This window comes from Coloeus monedula (assembly GCF_965178545.1).
Source record: "Coloeus monedula genome assembly, chromosome: 8".
Taxonomy (NCBI): Eukaryota; Metazoa; Chordata; class Aves; order Passeriformes; family Corvidae; genus Coloeus; species Coloeus monedula.
In genome coordinates this window covers 30,896,839-30,914,800 of record NC_138788.1, presented here as the reverse complement: position 1 = coordinate 30,914,800, position 17,962 = coordinate 30,896,839, and the positions used below count along the sequence as shown (strand labels likewise).

The window sequence follows — 17,962 nt, the reverse complement described above, 5'->3', positions numbered from 1 at the left end:
AGACTATTCTGTGATATTTTTTTTAAGATAGAGACATCAAGTGATGGGTATGAGATGGTTGCTCAGAGTATGCTGAGGAGCTCTTGAATTTCTAATTACCTCTATCCTATGTTTGAAAAAAAACCACTCTTTTGAAATAGTGGATGATCCTCTTGTGTCTGTCAGATGTGTTGAAGGCATAACTCAGAATTTTCTGCCATTTACAAGGCTTATAAACAGTTACTACATGTTAGAGACTTGCAGATGTTGGGTGTAAGAAGCAGATGTTTAGCATGATCTTCCAGCCCTTCAGAAAGGAGTTTCGAAGGGTCCGTTGGTTATCTTGAAATACTGTCCCTCACTAAGTTGGTTCTGGAACCAAGTGCAGAGAACCTTTGTGGATGTGATGAAGATCAAGAAAAGCATTCTCAGAACATCAGATAAGAGAGTCTGAGCTCACCCCCTCTTTATCACCCAATTTTTATGGTGATCTGTCATGTGAAAAATTACTCTGTACTAATGTAGAAATATGGCAGACTAAATTCACTTTGTGCTTCTTCCCTTTGGCTTGCTAACCACTAATCAGCAATCCATCTGTTAACAATCATGTTGAGTAATGCAGGAATGCAGGTTTTGATTCAAAGACTGGCTTGGCTTAGTCAACATTTGTTTGATCATCATCTGTTTCTCAGCTGCTGCATACTTCATTGCAAGATTAGTGCCTTTTCTTTACTGAAAATAGTTTTAAAACTCCCTATTGCTTTTTCTGTTTGAGCTTAAAACAACTCCTGACCATACTCAGTTAAGAAGCTGTTAATGACTCTTCTTTGAAAGGATTATAGTTTTTCTTGAACAAATATAAATGTAATAATTTTGTCAAGTCCTTTTGTTCCTGCTAAGTATAGATGATGCTTTAGAATGTGCTTTTGTTCACCTGCCAACTGATCAAAGGCAAACGTGTGGACAGACATGGCAGAAGTTCCTCCTTGCTGCTATTTTAGAGAATGACAAACTCTTCTAAATAGGCTCTGGTGCTTTTGTGTTGAGAAGAGCATCAATAAAGCTGCTGCAGTTTCACTGGATTGCAGAGCTGAGTTAGCACTAAGGTGTGTTTCCACCTGACAAACTGAGAAAGTGCTCAGGCTCCTGGTGGGCCCAAAGCAAGAGTAGGATATCCCAAGGTTCCTATTCAGCCATAAGGGCCTACCCAGTCAGATGCATGCATTGTCATCAAGAAACTGTGAAAATTTTACACTAAGGCTATAGACTGTCAGAATCTGTGGTGAAATCCTCAGTGTGTCCAGGTAAGGATGTAATCCCTAAATAAACACGAGCAAATTTTCTTCATCTCTCAACCACTATCAAAGGCTTGGAAAACTGGATCCACCAAACACATTTCTTTTAATTGCAGAACCATCACAGTTACACTGTTTTATTTTGTGTATGTGGTAGAAGGTGATCCCTTTTCAGATAGGATCAAGCAGGTGCTGGTGTTAAATATTTCACTTAATACTGAACCATTCATATGCATAAATCTTTATAGGGCTGAGGCCTTAGGGCCTAATCTTGCATGCTGTTCTGTGGGGAATTAATTGCAGTATCAAAGCTCTAGATAGCAGAAGAGGGATGGGAGTAGGATAGGAAACAGCAGAGAAAATACAGAGAAAATGAGCATGTTTGCACTTGTGTTCTGAAACAATGAAACAAATGTGATTTTTTTCATGCTGTATTTTAAAGCTCATTATTTCCTCGCCTTTTTACACATTTGTGTGTGTGGCATAAAGCTTTTTATTTTTGTTTGTAAATAACGTAGGAGTTGTCTCACATTGATTTCAAATTACAGTTACTAATATTTTGAGTTCCTACCTAGCACTCATATCTCTAAATTTTTATATTTCATCCTGTTAGCTGCATTAGCTTCATCCATGGGTTATGTTACCTAAAAATAGGAAGGTATTTAAATACTGGTTTTCTTACTCAAAAATAATGTATGCTTCATCTTTTATTTTTAAAATCTGCTTTCTGGTGTTGAAGCCTTTACATCCTATTTTCATGCAATAAGTTTGATATCTTTGCTTAAAACATTTTCTCAATTTTTTTTTTAGGAACTACCCTAGGTTACCATTCTAATTTACTAGTTAAACTTGTAAATGTCTTTATAGGTTATTTTCCTTTGAAAAATCTATTTTTCAAGGAAGAAACGCACCTGGTTTCTAGGCTGGACATGGTGCCACATCTTCTGCTTAGCATTTTGTGAAAATCTTTTAGTTGCTGCAGAACCTGCCAAGAGATGTGGAGGATGGGGTGGAGGGAATGGATACCAGTCTGTTCATTACTGTCTTGTAGTCAGCCCCACATCTGGCCATGAGATGCTATTTTGAAGATCGATAGCTCTGGTGTACTTTGTTTATTGTAGCTGAAGAACTGAGGCTGAGAAGCATTGGTTGTGATGAGAATTGAACTGGACACATAAGAAAAGTGTCAGTTTTTCTTAGGTCTTCTCTTTATTGAAGAAGTAGAGAGTCAAACCAGAGACAGGGGACTGGGGGATTGGCAATAATTCTTTCTGGATCTAAACCAGAGCAGGCTTGGGCTGTGCTGTCCCTCTTTACATGACTTTCTCTCGTAATCCTTCTTCCCTGTGCTTCCCCTTTTCTGAGCTCTTAATTCTATCCTGCCAACACCCCCGAAGAAGGAGTGTGAGGTAAAATGGGGGAGAGTGTCTGGAGCCTTGTGCTGTCACTGGGCACACTGGGCAGCCCAGCGTGCTCTCACGTGGGTGTGAGTGCCACACATCACCATGATCAGAGCACTGACTTCTGCAGAAAGAGCTGCTGTGCTGCCATGGTCCCATTTACATCTGCTGTTTGCAGAAGCAGATGAATTGTAAGGGGAAAATGATAATACTTTTTAGAAAAATGTAAGAAAACATTTAAAAATTATGGCAAAAAGCTACCAAGTTTAAGATTTTTTTTTTCTGCCTTGTTTTAAAAATAGCTACTCTGGATATCTATAGACAGCACAAATAGTTTTAAGACAAACTGGCACACTGTAGGAGTGATACAGATAAATTTGCAGGAAGAAAAGCTTTATAATGATTCTTCAGATCTGATTTGAATAGCAGTAGTATGAGCTATCTACAGCCTAGGATTTTCCCTTAGGCTTTCTCATACATGTGTAGGCAAGCAGCTCACTATTATCTCTTTATGGGAGTGCCTCCTTCAAGGATTTCCTGGAATTCCTGAAGATCCCTGTCAGATACCTGTGGCTAATGGCTGCAGTAATATCTTTATCAGTCCCTGGCAGCTGGGAGGTTTGATTTTCATCTCAGTCACTGCTTGGTCACCTTACCTGATAGGATTCTTATAGATTTGAGATTCAAGAACTGAGTCTGCAGATAAGCAAAATGACACTGCATTTTTCACCCCTTCTTTTAAATAGGTATTTCAGCAACTCCTTGAGTCTCCACTGTGCTGGGGTTTTACAAAAGAGGAATTCCTTGGAGACTGTATGGGCTATAGACAGACAGGCTTTACAAACCAGGGGTTACAGACAGTTATCTCAGAGAGAAACACAAAGGATGGGAGAAAATTACTTCTCCTCTCTTTACAACAGAGCATGGAAAAGAAGTGATAAGGCAGATTCCATTCTTGAACTTGATTCTTTGGTGTCTCTCCAGCATCTCTCAGCCCAGAACACACTTTTCCCAGCTTGTCATCCTGTGCACAGCGCCCACCTGCCTGCCTCTGTCCTGTCCCAAGCAAGGGGCTGCACAGTTGGATTAACAGTGGAGCTGCTTGGCAGCATCAGACAATGAGGAAATTTTATTTTTAAACTTTCAAGTTTTGAACTGCAAATCCTGTAAATTAGTTTAAGAAATAGTAGCCTCCAAGGCCGTATCAGGTAATACAGAGGAGGGCAGAGAGAGAGTTGTCTTGTAGAAAGCTTTGGTTGCATTTACTGCCTTGGCAATCTCTAGCACAGTCATCTTACTTTTATTCCTGAAAGCAGAAAGCAGTGAGGAAATTTTAAAACTAGGCTAGCAAAAAACTGTTTCACACCATTACATCTGTGCTTTATTTTTCCTCCTTAATAGTTCAGTCTTCAGCCAAGAAAACACAGCAGCCAGTTGCAAATAAGCATTTCAGAGCATGCTGTCTGTGTCAGGCCACTCTTAAAGATGTAAGGGACAAAGCTGTGACATTCTGAGAATCCCCCTGCCCAGGCTGCAATGGGCACAGACTGTTCTCAGTGCTCTGCAACAGAGCCCAGAGGCTGTGGAGCTACAAGTCATAGAGATTCTGTATCCTGGCACAAAGCTTGAAGTTACACATTCTACAGCATGGGTAGTGTTGACTGAGCATTGCTTCAGGTTTATTTGTGGAGGTATCTGTGCAAATGGAAAAATGATAAAAATTCCCTTTTAAAAGAGCAGTAGCCCATATCCTCTTATTTAAATAGAGGAAGCTCTTTTTTTATTGCAGTTTAAAGTAGAACTGAACTAAAAATATTTTTTTTTGTGACTCCACCTTGCAGCATTCCCATAGCAAGGTGTTTCCCAGAAGCTTTTCTGACTTCCAGTAAAAAGCCAAGGTACTTCCTGGCTTGCAGCAGATACATGGAGTCTTGCCAGCAAGAATCTGCAGCTAAGAATCCCTTAGCCCGAGTCTTTGATTTCCTAACAGTTCTGTGTTCAGGGAGAGAATCATCAATAAAGGCTGCAGTATTTATTTTCATTGTTTTCTATATTTCATTATTCAACTACATAGTCTTCAGGTAGTTGCTGTAATTTCCATTTCAGAAAGGTTTGTTGAGGTCTAATTTCTAGCTGATGCAACAAAACATAATTGTTTTTAAGCCCTCATACAATGATCTGCTCTACAGAAAACACCGTGACAGCACAGTTTTCAACTTTGCACAGCGAACTAAGTCTTTAGTTTTGCTCAGAAAATGCCTTTGGTTTCTCATTTGAATATTGGGTTGTGGTATTTTTATATCTCCTTTCCAATTATTTCTTTGCAGGTCTGGGATTATTTTGAGATGTTTAGATAAAATGCAGTAACAAGTACTCTCAAGCTGTTAGAGTTGCTTTGAATTTACATCAATACAGTGCAGTTGCAAAACGTAATGAAATCAACATTGCATGATTCACAAGGAAACATAAGGAATGACAAAAATAATGTTGATATGTCTGCAGAGCGATGTGAGCACAAAGCAACACTCCAGTGACAAAGACTGTTTTCCTCACAGATGAAGGTGCTATTGATTTTTTTTTTCTATTCTTTTTATTTCTCCCTGACTTAAATTATGTAATCCAGACTTCCCAGTTGTCCCAGTCAGTGTATGTGTTACTCTGGGTAAATGGGATATTTAATGGGACATCGATTTGTCTTATTTGAAACCTAAATGAGTTTAAGAAAGCATTAATTATTCATTGATTATTCATTTAAGCTGGTCTTGAAAGCAGGAGTGGAAGTCAGCCTACCTTGTCTTGAAAAGTTCTTCTTTGTATATCTCTGACCAGAGATTTTGTTCATTAATTTAAAAAAAAGTCTTCAGGCAGTGCCCAGCAGTCTTGCACAAAAGCACCCATGCACCTTGTCCTACTGGTTGGGCTAAACTGGGATCTGACAGGCTTTGTGTGGAGACAGGTGTCAGTTCACATCCATGCATTGGAACTGGCAAACACAACCTGTGGTTATGTTCCACACCCATGCTGTGAGCATGCACTTTGTGGTGTGAAGACAATTCTGAGCCCTGGTACTGAACCAAGAACGTGAGTGAGTCTCTTCGGTGCTTCTGTGACTCTTTCCATCCCAGTACCTGGGAACCTTGTCACCGTATTTATTCTCACAGTAGGCTGAGGTTAACAGTGCTGTTGCACCCGGTCACAGACACTGAAGACAGAGAGAAACTAAAACCTTCAGATAACTTAATTTTAAGCTGCTAAGTCCCAGGCTCAGTGACTTAGCTGAACTCAACTGTATGGCTTCATTCCTTTCGGGTTAGGGGATGTCATCCAAAGAGCCCAGATATCTGTCGTGGAGCAGTCGTTGGACTCTGGGTTATCTGGATTCTTAATTAATGTCCTATCACTGATTATACTGTCTGGAGTTTGTTGTAATTGTCTTAGACATGATCTAGAGTTGCCTTATTGCATCATATGCAGTCCATGATGCCTGAGAAGATATCCTGTAGTTGATGTGGGGAGGGTTGGTGCAGGCAGAGCCTGAAATATGGACTCTCTCGAGGTGTGAAATCCCTGAACCCAGCTCCTGACTCACCTTTTCAGACCCAGAGCAGCTTACAGTTGACATGTCCAGTGAGCTGGCTGGACTTCAGTCAGAAACATTTCAATAAGCTGCTTGTAAAGGTATTTCTCTTTCTTTTTCTTTAATTCCCTGTTCTGTCCTCACTGGTAACTATTTTTATAGTTTTTTTTATAGTATTTTTTATAGTCACCTCTGCCACTGAAAAGCCTTGTGTGTATTGCATATATCCAAAGGAAAAAGCTTACAAGCAATTCCTTACAGGAGGGCCAAAGTCAATTACTCAGTTTTGACCTACAATGCCAAATGGAGGCCAGTAAGACAAGGCCCATAATTAGCTTCACTTAAGAGATCAGCCTGGAAACACCAACTAACAGTATTTGTATTAATTTAAATGGCTTAAAAGGCAGAACTGGAAAGAAGGTGCATCATTGGACCAGTGTTGAAAACAGTTATTGACTGTCTTGTAAAGAGCAAAGGCTTTTGTTACAGATCAATACCAGAAGATCTGGAACTTGGTATGCAAAATGTCAGGGTGTCCTGCACAAGTGAGGTGGAAAAAGCAGAATGTTGCAGGTACAGATTTCACATTGCACTGTATAAATCCTAGGCAACGTTTTCCCAAATCCTTGATCCAGTTCCTCTTGTGAGCAACTTTAAAAGTCCATACTGTGAACTTTTCTTCAGCTGACACCAGGCCCATTTCAGGGTGCCTGGATTTGAGAGGGAATTTTGCTCATAATAATTTAATTTGTTTGCACTTATCTCTATGTTTGTCTCTCATTCTTTCTTCCTTTCCTTCTTTCTTTTCTTCTTTCCTATGTGTGTCATTGGCTGCCAGTTAATAGTTTTGTTTGTAAGAATAATAACTGCCACTCCAGAAGTAGTATTGCATTGCAGACTATTAGATGAGGTTCACCCAAGGTAAGGCATTCAGTGAGCTTTTACTTCACTGGAGCTGCTAATTGAAATACTGGTTGGCATTACCAGCTGAATTCTGTTCACCAGGATGGGCTGAATAACTGCTCTGGGGAAATAGTTTAAGTGAGGCTACCAGAGAAGAAGATATTAAGAACTTTGAGCTTGAGTAGAGAAGAATTCAGCCATTTTCTTTGAAGTTTGGGGTGGGAGATGTGAGTGGTGACAGCAGGAACTAAATAACAGTTACCGTATTAGTTTGGCTGGATGCATAAGAGAAATTGTTTAGAATATTTGCTATTCTCTGTTCTGATGCTGTTTCTCCCCTAAACACATATTTGGCTTTTTTATTATTAATCTTGTATTTATGTAATGCAAAATGATAGCAGCATTTCTTCAGTAAGGCATTTATAAAGGAGAGTAATATAAAAGGACTTCATGGAGACTTGGTGCTTTTTCCTTAGAAATCCATTGAAGAAGGGGAGGAATCTGGTGCAGTGAATATGAGCAAGGTATCTGTTACACTGCTGCATAAGCAGTAATCTGGAAAACAGCGTAGTCCTGGCTGGAGTGATGCCAGGAACTGATCAGAAAAGGAAAAGATCTCGAGAAAACTCTGAGATAAAATAATGAAGATGTTTCCCAGAGACAGTGAGAGTGATGTATCAGCACTCAGTCCTTTGCAGGCCAGGAAAAGTAGGACAGGAATGGTAGGTAATGTAAAGACAGAGGCGTGGGTAGAGGTATGTTTTCTCTGAAATGTTCTGATGAGCACCACTAGTTTGAGAACAGTATTACAAGGAGGAAAGCTTTCTACTGCTAGAATGGGATGTGGGAGGGAGAATTGAAGGAACATAGGTTTGTTTGGGAACATTCTGGGTAGTACTTTCCACTTCAAACAGTACAGTTGAGATTAAATCTTGCTCCAGCTTATACCTGTGCACTTCTATTAGGGCCCCAAGCTGCCACATCTGAAGAGAAAGCTAAACATGTTTTACAGAAGCCAAATGTGGAGCAATTAAACTTCTATTACGACAGTGAAATCCACAAACTTTTCCTGTTCCTATCCAAGCTCTGCTAAGGGTGGTTGGATAGCTGATTAACTCTACCTGGAATTGTGTCTCCCTGACAATATTGCAAATACATGGGTAGTTTCTGCCTACACATAGTATCTCTAATTTGCATGCAGAGAGTAATTTCTGCTAGAATTGATGGGAGTAGAGACAAATAATATTAGCGTCTTTTCTCTTCAGGAGTTCTTTCTCTGCATTAGGTATCTGCTGTAGCAAAAAGGAGATGTTTGTAATTTATTTTTAGTGTAGTCATTTGCATACAGACTATCTTGTTCATCTGGTTTCCCAGAACTTGATTCAGAATTGCTTTCCTTCAATCTTTTTTGCTTGGATTATATTCTTTCTTGGATTAAATCAGCTCAGTTTTTGTTTCCTTGTGTGCTCATCCAGTGATTTGCACACACTCATGTTCTTAGAAAGAAAATGGCAGGCATTCTGAAACACTGTGGGACTGACACTGTGTAGGGAGTTTTTCCTCCTCTTTCTGTAGCAGCCTCAGTGGAAAGACGTAGTAGTTGATGTGAATGTTTTAAACTATTGGTTTATGAAAAGACTATTTAAATAAAACGGTGATAATAATTAGTATTGTGATGAAAAGTGTCTCAGAACACAGAGTTTTGTATAGGAGAAAATATTCTTTTTGTTTGGGTTGAAATATTTTTTGTTTGTTTGCTTTACAGTGGCCCATCCTCAGGAGCCCCACCACCCCTCTGAAAAGCCGGTCATCCACTGCCACAAGTGTGGGGAGCCTTGTAAAGGTGAAGTGCTCCGTGTTCAAGCCAGACACTTCCACATCAAATGCTTCACCTGCAAAGGTAAAACCTTCATAATTATCTGTTAGAAATTAGTCCATTTGTGCAAATGTGCCTTGAACCACTGACGGGAGGTTGTGCTTCCTGCCATCAAGCGATTACTAATACTCTCTTTGCTCAGTACCTGAAGGTTTTGAAGATGGGAAGGGTAAAGAAAGGTGCTGATACTTAGGAAAATTCTGTCTTTTTGTAGTTTTTGTTCTAAGTGCTTTTTCAAGGATCTGGAAATTTTTTTAAAAACTCTTCATAGCAAGACTGCCTTTCATTAGGGATAGTTATGAAAATTAAGGTCCTTTGTTCTCAATTGACTGCTGAAAGTACCTGCTTTCAAAAAACCCACCAAAAAGGTTCTGCAAAGGTGTTCTAATGCTTTATGCCGTGGAGCTGCCTTGGGAATGGGGATAGTGCTGCCCATTCCAGAGAGAGAGGATCTGAGGGGCTCTCAGCAACTCCAGCTCATGCCACTGAACCCTCTGTGACCACAACAAAGAACTCACTGTGGTTTTTTTACAAAACAGAGGTTTCATGAAGCGTTAAATAATTGTAAAACTATGCTTTGTGAATTCATTGCCTTTGAAGATGGGTGTTGTGGAGCAGGAGGCAACTGTGGCTCCTTCATAGAGTTTCTGTTTAATGAACAACAATGCAGAGTTGGCTGAATTGAGTAACCACAGAACGTAGGATGAAAGCTGAGAGTAAGTAGAAATACATAAGCCCATGTGCAAACAACTGTCTGCCAGAGTCAGTCCCAGCCTAGCACGGGGTAGATACAGCACAGAAAGGGATTCAGGCTACAGGTGAATGTGGCAAAGCTGGTGGCAAACACGGAGAAAGGTGCTGGAATTAATCAGAGTAACTGGGCAACTAAAACACAGCAGCAGAATCAGTACCACTGATCAGTTTTTCATTTCTATTAAACCTAAGTTATCTCTTCTGAAAGTCCATATCTAGCATGTATACTGCAGATTCAGACTTTGAAAAGTGCTTCCAACCCAGTTCCTGAGTTTCAGTTATATTTTTCATGTTCCAAATGTGGGTGGAATAGTTGTGTGGTTGCTCTGTTCTTCCGCTTCCTGAATATATGAAATATAGCAGAAAATAGAAAGAGTTGTTTTCCTATGTTACTAAAGGTTTTCTTTAAAAGGTCACTTATTTGTATGCTGAAAAATCAGTGTCTAGAATCTAATAAATTCTGTTTGTTACCTGTGGTTTTTGGTTAAATACAGCTAGATAACTCAAAAAAATGCTTACTTTTCTCCTAGATGTTAACATTTTTTGTCTGGGCCAAACCCGGAGTGGCATCAGCCCATCCTAGAGGGCAGCAAGGAGCACTATCTGCACTGTTTCTGGAATGCTTGGCGAAATGCGTATCTCTTTCTCTATTACAGTTGCTGTATTTCAAGCAGCACTTGAGGCCATATAATCCCTGAGCAGTTTAAAACCAGCAACTATTTATTTATTTTCTTGTTCCTGTCCATAGTGAGTAGTGGTCTCAATTTACAGAAGATACTGGATTAGGATATTTTCAGCATCAGGCTGCCTGGGACTCTTTGAGTCACAAAGGAGAATGGTAATTCAGACCAGGCAGCAAACAGTGTCCTCAGGACCTCCTGATAAAGAAGGTGGCAGATGGAGCAGGGGTTTGGAATTGTTGTCCTGATGAATGCACCACATTAATCTTGCTTTTTTTAGGAGGGGTGAGGTCTAGTTTCTTCTTTCACTGGTGTTTTAGTTACTTACTCATAAGCTGCTTTTGTGCTTTGACTTTTCTGTTGCAAGACTGGATTTACTATTACACTTTTTTGGTTTTTGCTCTTTCCTTCCCTAGAGGAATGTCTAAACTTATTGTGGCTTCTGTTTATGGAAATATTTCCAATCTGATGACAGTTAAAGATTCTATAATGTTGTTGACCTTATGAGTGCTTGCATGAAGATCACCAGAAAAGGATGAGCTATAGAAATAACTCTTGCTGGGGGAAATGAAACTATGATTATTGCCATTAACTTGTTAAGGAAACTGAGGAAAGTAAATCCAGTTTGAACTGAGAGGGCCAGAGCTGAATGTTAGAGACTTTTCTCATGCTGTTCATTCAGTCTGTGCCTTATTAGTTGGATTTGCCAGCAAGTGAGTGTTATCTTTTTAGAGTTCATTTGTCTTTCACAGAGAGAGAAGAAAGGGGTTTGTATGGGAGGTTGCTCCAGGTCCTGTTTTGAATCTTTTACCTGAGCTGCAGATCTTGTTTGCTGTTAGCATCTGTTATTTAAGTGAGTGCAGTTTTTGTTTAAGCCATACAGTTATTTACTCACATTGCCTGTTGTCTGACCATATGGTTTGTACAAGTGGGACACAGCTGTTAGAGTGAGTGGGTCTTTTCCCTCTTAGTCTGATGGGTTTTTAATTTGACATGACTGCAACTCTACAGAAGGTGGAGTTAGATCCCCCTCAGTTTATAAAGTATGTTGTTAGGAAGCAAAACCAACAGATACTGGAACCAGGATGTATCAGCTGCATCTACAGATGGCTTGGTTATTGTTTTCTTTTTTTGTGTACTAAACTTTGCTCTTGAGATTTCAACTCACATCTACAGCGTGAAAGACTTGAACAAGCTCACACTTGTCTTTCTTCATACCTGCTGGAAGTGTTTAAACTTTTACCCATAGACTTAGAATATGTGGAAAAAATCCATTTCCTCATAAGGCTGTCACACGAGTTCTATAGTCAGAGTTTCACTGTGATCCTGTTCTTTGCTCTGTATGAGATTCCTTTTTATTATCGCCATCCACACTCTCAAATTTGTGTTTACATCATACTGTTAAGTGTATTTGATATGTTTGTAGTCCTGCTTCCCTAGGTTGTGTCAGAGGCTCTTAGGCACTCCATGACTGCTTGGCATGTGTGTCAGTGGTGGCTGTGGCACTGCAGGAACATGGTGACTTAGGTCTCTATGTGCATCAGCCAGCTCAGGACACGCTCATGCGTCATGTAATGTGATCAGACAATCATCCTCCCCAGGAGTTCGGTGCTCTGTCCCTCTCTGGAATCTTTCTACAAACAGAGGAGCTGCTTCCTGCCAAAGATGACAAGTAAAACCTCCACTGACAGACGTGTTCCCATGCCCCTATGATAAGATGCAGCTAGCTGGGACTCTGCCTTGGAGAGCCACACGTCTCCAGCTGGTGTCTTCTATCTGCCTGGCAGGGCTGGCTGGTTCTATTTGTGGCTCCAGATAAGAGCTGATGGGAAAACAAAAAGCTGAAAATGGTGTGGCTGCCCCCAGGAAGGTGAGCTCTGCCGGCCTCCCGATAGGCAAAGAATTTCAGGCAGGCAGCAGCTGACTCGGAGCTGGAGTTAGCAGGGGAATGATGAACAGGGGAGGTATAAGAGACATTTAGGAGTGCAGCTCCAGGAACACCATTCAGAGCAGTTGTCTTTGGCTTTTTTATAACAAAGTCACTTACCTTGCTAGGCATTTACACTGGTTTGTGTTAAAAATGCAAATCTAACAGAATTCTGCATTACCTCCAGGTGTAATAAATAAGCTTTAAGTTCTGTTTTAGCAGGAGTACACTACTCTTAGCATAGCAAATTGTTAATCTTTACCAGGCAATGGAAGCAGCTGGCTGAAAGGAGGGAAGGTTAGATGAGGAGGTTGAGCTGGAGACATCACTGGGTTTGTCTCAAATAAACATTAACATTAACAGGAATTAATTAATGGCTTATGAAGAAGTAAAAGTTTTTCCTGTAAGCATCTATATACATGAATAGCTTTTCTGGGAAAACTAAGACTACTCACTGCAAAGCTGTTCCATATGTAAATGTGTGTGGGATCAGGCCCTAAATTACAATGTGCATGAGCAGAGATTTTAATATCTCAATTTAAATTGTGATCTGATACAAATGATAATTTTATACCATTGTCAGTTGATTACAGTTCATTTTACCCTATTGCATGTACTAGCAGAGGAAACTTTGAGGCCAGCAAAATTGCTATAATAAGGCTTTATTATTAAGCCTGTGATTCATCTTTTGGGTTAGAGGGAAAAGCTGGTTTCAAGACACTTATTGCTTAACAGAAAAAGCTTTAAGCTTTCATAGTAACAATGTAAAAGTTTACATAGTTTGATTTTGGTACATCTAGAGATTGGTTGAATTATCTTAGCAAGATAGTGCAGTATTTGTGGTAGGAGTGTTTCAAATAGTAGAGAGCGTCCCTGTTCATGATGTCGAACATGAACTGGAAATCTTAGTTAGGTTTTTTATGGTAATGTAGACTAAACAGAAATTTATCTCATAAATCAGCAATCCTGCCATAAGAATATGGGTGCTGTCCTTAAGATTTTTAGTCCTCACTATCACAGAATCATGGAATGGTTTGGGGTGGAAGAGACCTTAAAATCATACAGTTCCAGCCCCTCTGTCATGGGCCAGGTTGCTGAATCACTAGACCACATTTCTCAAAGCTCTCTCCAGTCTGGCCTTGAACACTTCCAGGAGTGGGGTATCCACAATTATGTGGCATAAAGGTCAGATGAAAATGTTTCACTGTGCATCAGTGTTTCACATGCTATAGTGATAGCAAATATCAAAAGGCTATTACCTGCTAATAGTCTTTCTAATTATAAGGCAAAACAAAGTCTTGGCATCCAGGAAGCATTCCACAAACCTAGAGTATTCCACAGAAAAAAACCTTTTAGCTTCCATTAAAATATTGTTATAAATCAACATAAAGCAGTTTCTTAATTATGGAATAAATGTGGCAATTTTCCTCCCTTCAGTTGGATGTCTCTCGAGCTTAACTTGCAGAATCCTCTAGGGTACGTTTGGGTTCCAGGCACAGGTCTGCATTTTTTATGTGATGACTTTTCAAGGCTACATCGTCTGTAGTTTAATGAGCCTGACAGGGAAGGGGGAGGCTTCCTAAGTTTAGATTTTGGGATGCTCTGTAATCCTTTGACTTTGAACTGGATCTTCCTCCCTTGAAGAACTGGGAAGAAGTCAGGGTCATGTAAGCAGACACTGTATCAACAGGTTGGAATGTGTTTTAAATCATTAGTTCTTTGACCTTTGATCTGTCATCAGATTCCTTCAGTGGCAGCAGGAGGAGGCTGCAAACAGGCTGCAGGGTAGTGCTATAAATAGTTCAGTGTCAGTGGATGGAAAGTTTAAATATGAGACCATTCTTGTAGTAGATAGCCAGTGCAGTGTTTGAAAATATCTCTGCATTTCCACAAATTCTTCTGGAACAGAAAGTGATGTGTGGATGTGATAACATGTGTGGGTAGAATGTGCTTCTTCCTGAGCATCATGAAATTATATGAGGTCACTTGAAGCTCAGAATCACTGAACCAAGATCCAGCTAGAAACGGGAGTTTGTTGTTTCTGGGAAGCTAACAGAGGTTAAAATGTCTCCCATGATAAGGAATAGAATTCAGATGTGAATTCATGCATTCAGGTAGCTTGATGTGAAATCAAACCTCAGTTGCAGCTGTGAGACTAATTGCCATTACTGCATTGACATAGCTGCTGTGTCTTTAAGACTGTTCTTCTTGCAGTGATTCCTACTGGTATTTCACTTCAGTGTCTTCCCATTCTGAAGTGGATCCTTACTTTTCTATTGGGGTTAGAATACTATTAATGACAAGTGATTGATACCAATCTTAGTTTAGTTGGGCTTGAGGTCTCTTCAGGGATGAAACATTTGACAGGAAATGAAATTAATTGCACTGCTTGGCTGATATTGATGAATGCTGACAGATGCCATGCCAGATTTTAAAAAGCTACCAGATCCCTTTGGAAGTAGAGGAGCAGCAGGATGCTTAACAGGTGCCTGATGAGTGGGTCAGAGCATCCTTACAAGAATACAGAAGGTTTCTTGGGTTTGTGGTCAGTGCATCCTTCATTTGCCTGACTTGGATGATGTTTGGTTTTGTTCCATCCTTAAATTCCTGGTTTGTTTATTTAAAATCCTTTTAGAGAAATCTTTTCTCTAGATAGTTACACTCAAGCCATCCGAGGCTAAACTTTGACATTTTTCCACTGATTGCATTTTCTTCAAGGTTCATTTCCCACAGACCTGTAAATGACTTTGATCTCCACCTTGTGCTTAGTTTAATGTGAAAGGTGTTTTAAATGCTTGAATGATTCCTGCCATTGTTTCCATCCTGGTGCACAAACCACTGATATTTCAGTGGGGAAGTGGGGAAGCTGTCACATTGCTACACCACATACAGCTGTTGTGTGCTTGCTGTTGAGCTCAGGTATGAGCTCTCGGCTGTTGGATTGCTAGAAAGACAGAAATTCATGCAAGTCAGGTGCAGACAGGAACAGCTCCCTGTGCAGCACTGTTTGTCTCCAGTGTTGGAGGACTGAAGGCAGTGTCATGGCATTGATTTGGAAGTTAATAAGTTAAAACTGAGCTCATCTGAGACTCAGAATTCAATTTTGGCTTCAGTTGAGTGAATGCTTGCATTAAATTCCCAGGGGTTTCACTCAAGTGGCCCATTGAGAATGACTTGTGTCACAATGACAGCAGCACTCAGCAGTGGTGCAGGCAGGATACTTGAAGTCAGGTTTTTTCATGGGAAGAGGAGAAAGGCCTGACTGGAGGCTAGGGATACTTGCCAAGAGGGATCTCAGACCAGTTCAGGAGAAGAGGGGAGAAATGCAATCTTGCCTTTTGCTGAGGAGGTGTTTTAGCTTCTAAACTTTTCTTCTTCCTGATGTCAAGATATCAAAGCAGATTTTAAGGTCACCAGTATTTGTTCCATATTTATGTGGTTTGACTTCCCAGCATTGTTTCTAATGTCAATCTGTTGAAATGAGAAGAAATTCCAGAACCACTGGGAATGCTGGATATGGTTCCAAATAGCTTCAATCAAAATGCATCTCTCATTGGTGTATGACAGAAAAAAATCTCCAGTGACCAGAGTGTGACAAATGGACATCAGGATCTCTGTTACAGCTTTTGCAAAGTGCTGTATGCATTTCTTACTGGTGCCTTGCAATCTCCCTGCCATGGCAGTGCTGCAGCACAGCTTCTGATATTTACTGTTCTTATGTGCTCTTCTGATGATACTTGGGTGTATATTCCTTCTTTAAATGTCTTATGTCATCAAGAAAAGTGTTGGTAAGAGGAGTAAAAGACAGAGAGAGACTTGCTTCATTTGAAATGCAGAAACTTTAAAGTCTAATAAGAACTTGAACCTTTCTTTCATCAATGTGGGTTTTGTTGAACTCTTACATGAAAAGAAAAAAACTGATTTTCTCTGTATATTTGTTCGGACGTAGGTGATAAACTGAAACATTTCCAAATTCCTTTCTACCTTCAAACAAGAGATCCATTATGTCCTAAGAATAACTGTTGTATGACTATTTCCCTGCTTGAAAACAGCACCTTTATTCTATGAAGCTGAGAAATACAAGAAAGAAATAAAACCCCAACAGGAAATTGAATTTGCACCTTATTTAATGCACGGTGAAAAGGTAGATCATTAGAATTTTATTAATGAATAGCACTCCTTCTGCAGACTGAGAGCCCACATTCACAGACTCTCCTTGTGTGGTTTTTTCTTCAGTGCTGACACAATTTTTACTTAACATCAACATGGAGTTCAACTTTCCCTGATAATAAAGCTATGGAAATCCTAAACAATGCTCAGTAGGATCAAAGCCTGCTTTCATTCTCTTTGAAACACTCTGATTTCTTCATTTTTGTCATCACCATTAAAAGCTTGGAAGTGACTCAGCTTAAGAATGGTCCTGGTCCCTTGGATGCATAGGGAGCTGTCTTGCTCTTGGACAGCCCAGGTTTCCATAAACAGACCCTGTAGCTTTGGGAGCTGACAGCAGCCCTGACAGTATCTCCAATCTTTTTGTGCTCCAAGGATGCAAAATAGAAGGTCCAGAGAGTAGTTGAAGACAGAAAAAGCTAGCAGGTGGGTGTTTTCAATACAGTGGGAGGTAGAACTGTATTCCAGCTTATTCTATTCACAAGAGAGGCAGGATGGTTTATTTGGAATATTCTTTGATATACAGACTCTGAGAGAAAGGCTGAGTTCCTCCAGGAGCTTTTGAAGATAAAGGTTTTCTTTTATCATTTAAAGAAAAATAGTGACTTTTTTTGTCTCTATGCTTGTGGTACCTGAGGGAACAGAAATGCTCCCCAGTGTATCCTGGTTCAGGGTTTTGGTCATGTAAAACAGAATTTCTTCCATCATATTGAGCAGGAAGGATCTTGGGAAAATGTTATTCTTCTGTAGAATTATTTCTGTGTGATGGATGTTTACAGACCTCTTGCTTTTTTCCCTCTGAAACGTGATTTGTGCATCACTATTACCACAAAGTAATTCTTTCAAAGTAATTCTTCTGACCAGTATAGGAAAGAACCAATAGTTTCATGTTTACAGTTAACTGCCATCATTTAGGTATAAATTTTTCTTTGATGACATGGTATGTGCACCACAGCAGTTGCTGAGATGACACCATTAGAATGTATTGTACATATGTAGAGTTCACAGCTGATTTCTCTTCATTGCCTCTGCTGCTTGTGGCAGGAACAGTGGTGGGCATATGGTGTTTCTTTTTAATAAAAGACAATCACAGTTTGTCCCAACTTTTTTGTGTTTTTTCTACAGTGGTCATAAATAAGTGTGCTAAGGCAATATGTGTCAGCTTGAGGGGATATCTTGTCAGAGCCATGACTTCTGCACAGTTGCAAAAAGCAGAAAAGAGAAGGAAAAAGGGCTGTTCAAATCCCTGCCCTGTTACACACCACGTTGTACACCAAGTGTGGGTACAGTCATGTTCATCCTTTCTGATTTGATCTCTGACTCAAAGTGAAAGCAGCCGGCTGGAATAGCGTTTTTCCAACCATGGATGTTAACAGTCTGGGTGACCCTTGTTTTTCCCATG

The 17,962-nt window shown here is 40.0% G+C and overlaps 1 protein-coding gene across 9 annotated transcripts in view; it reads left to right on the top strand.

Moving 5' to 3' along the window:
- Nucleotides 1-17,962, top strand: part of ABLIM1 (actin binding LIM protein 1) — a 194,704-nt gene that overhangs the window by 85,064 nt on the left and 91,678 nt on the right. For all 9 annotated transcript variants that reach the window (XM_082286644.1, XM_082286643.1, XM_082286640.1 and 6 more), the window contains one exon: nt 8,920-9,054. In XM_082286644.1, coding sequence (XP_082142770.1) covers nt 8,920-9,054 — 135 coding nt within the window. The remainder of the gene's footprint in view (nt 1-8,919; nt 9,055-17,962) is intronic.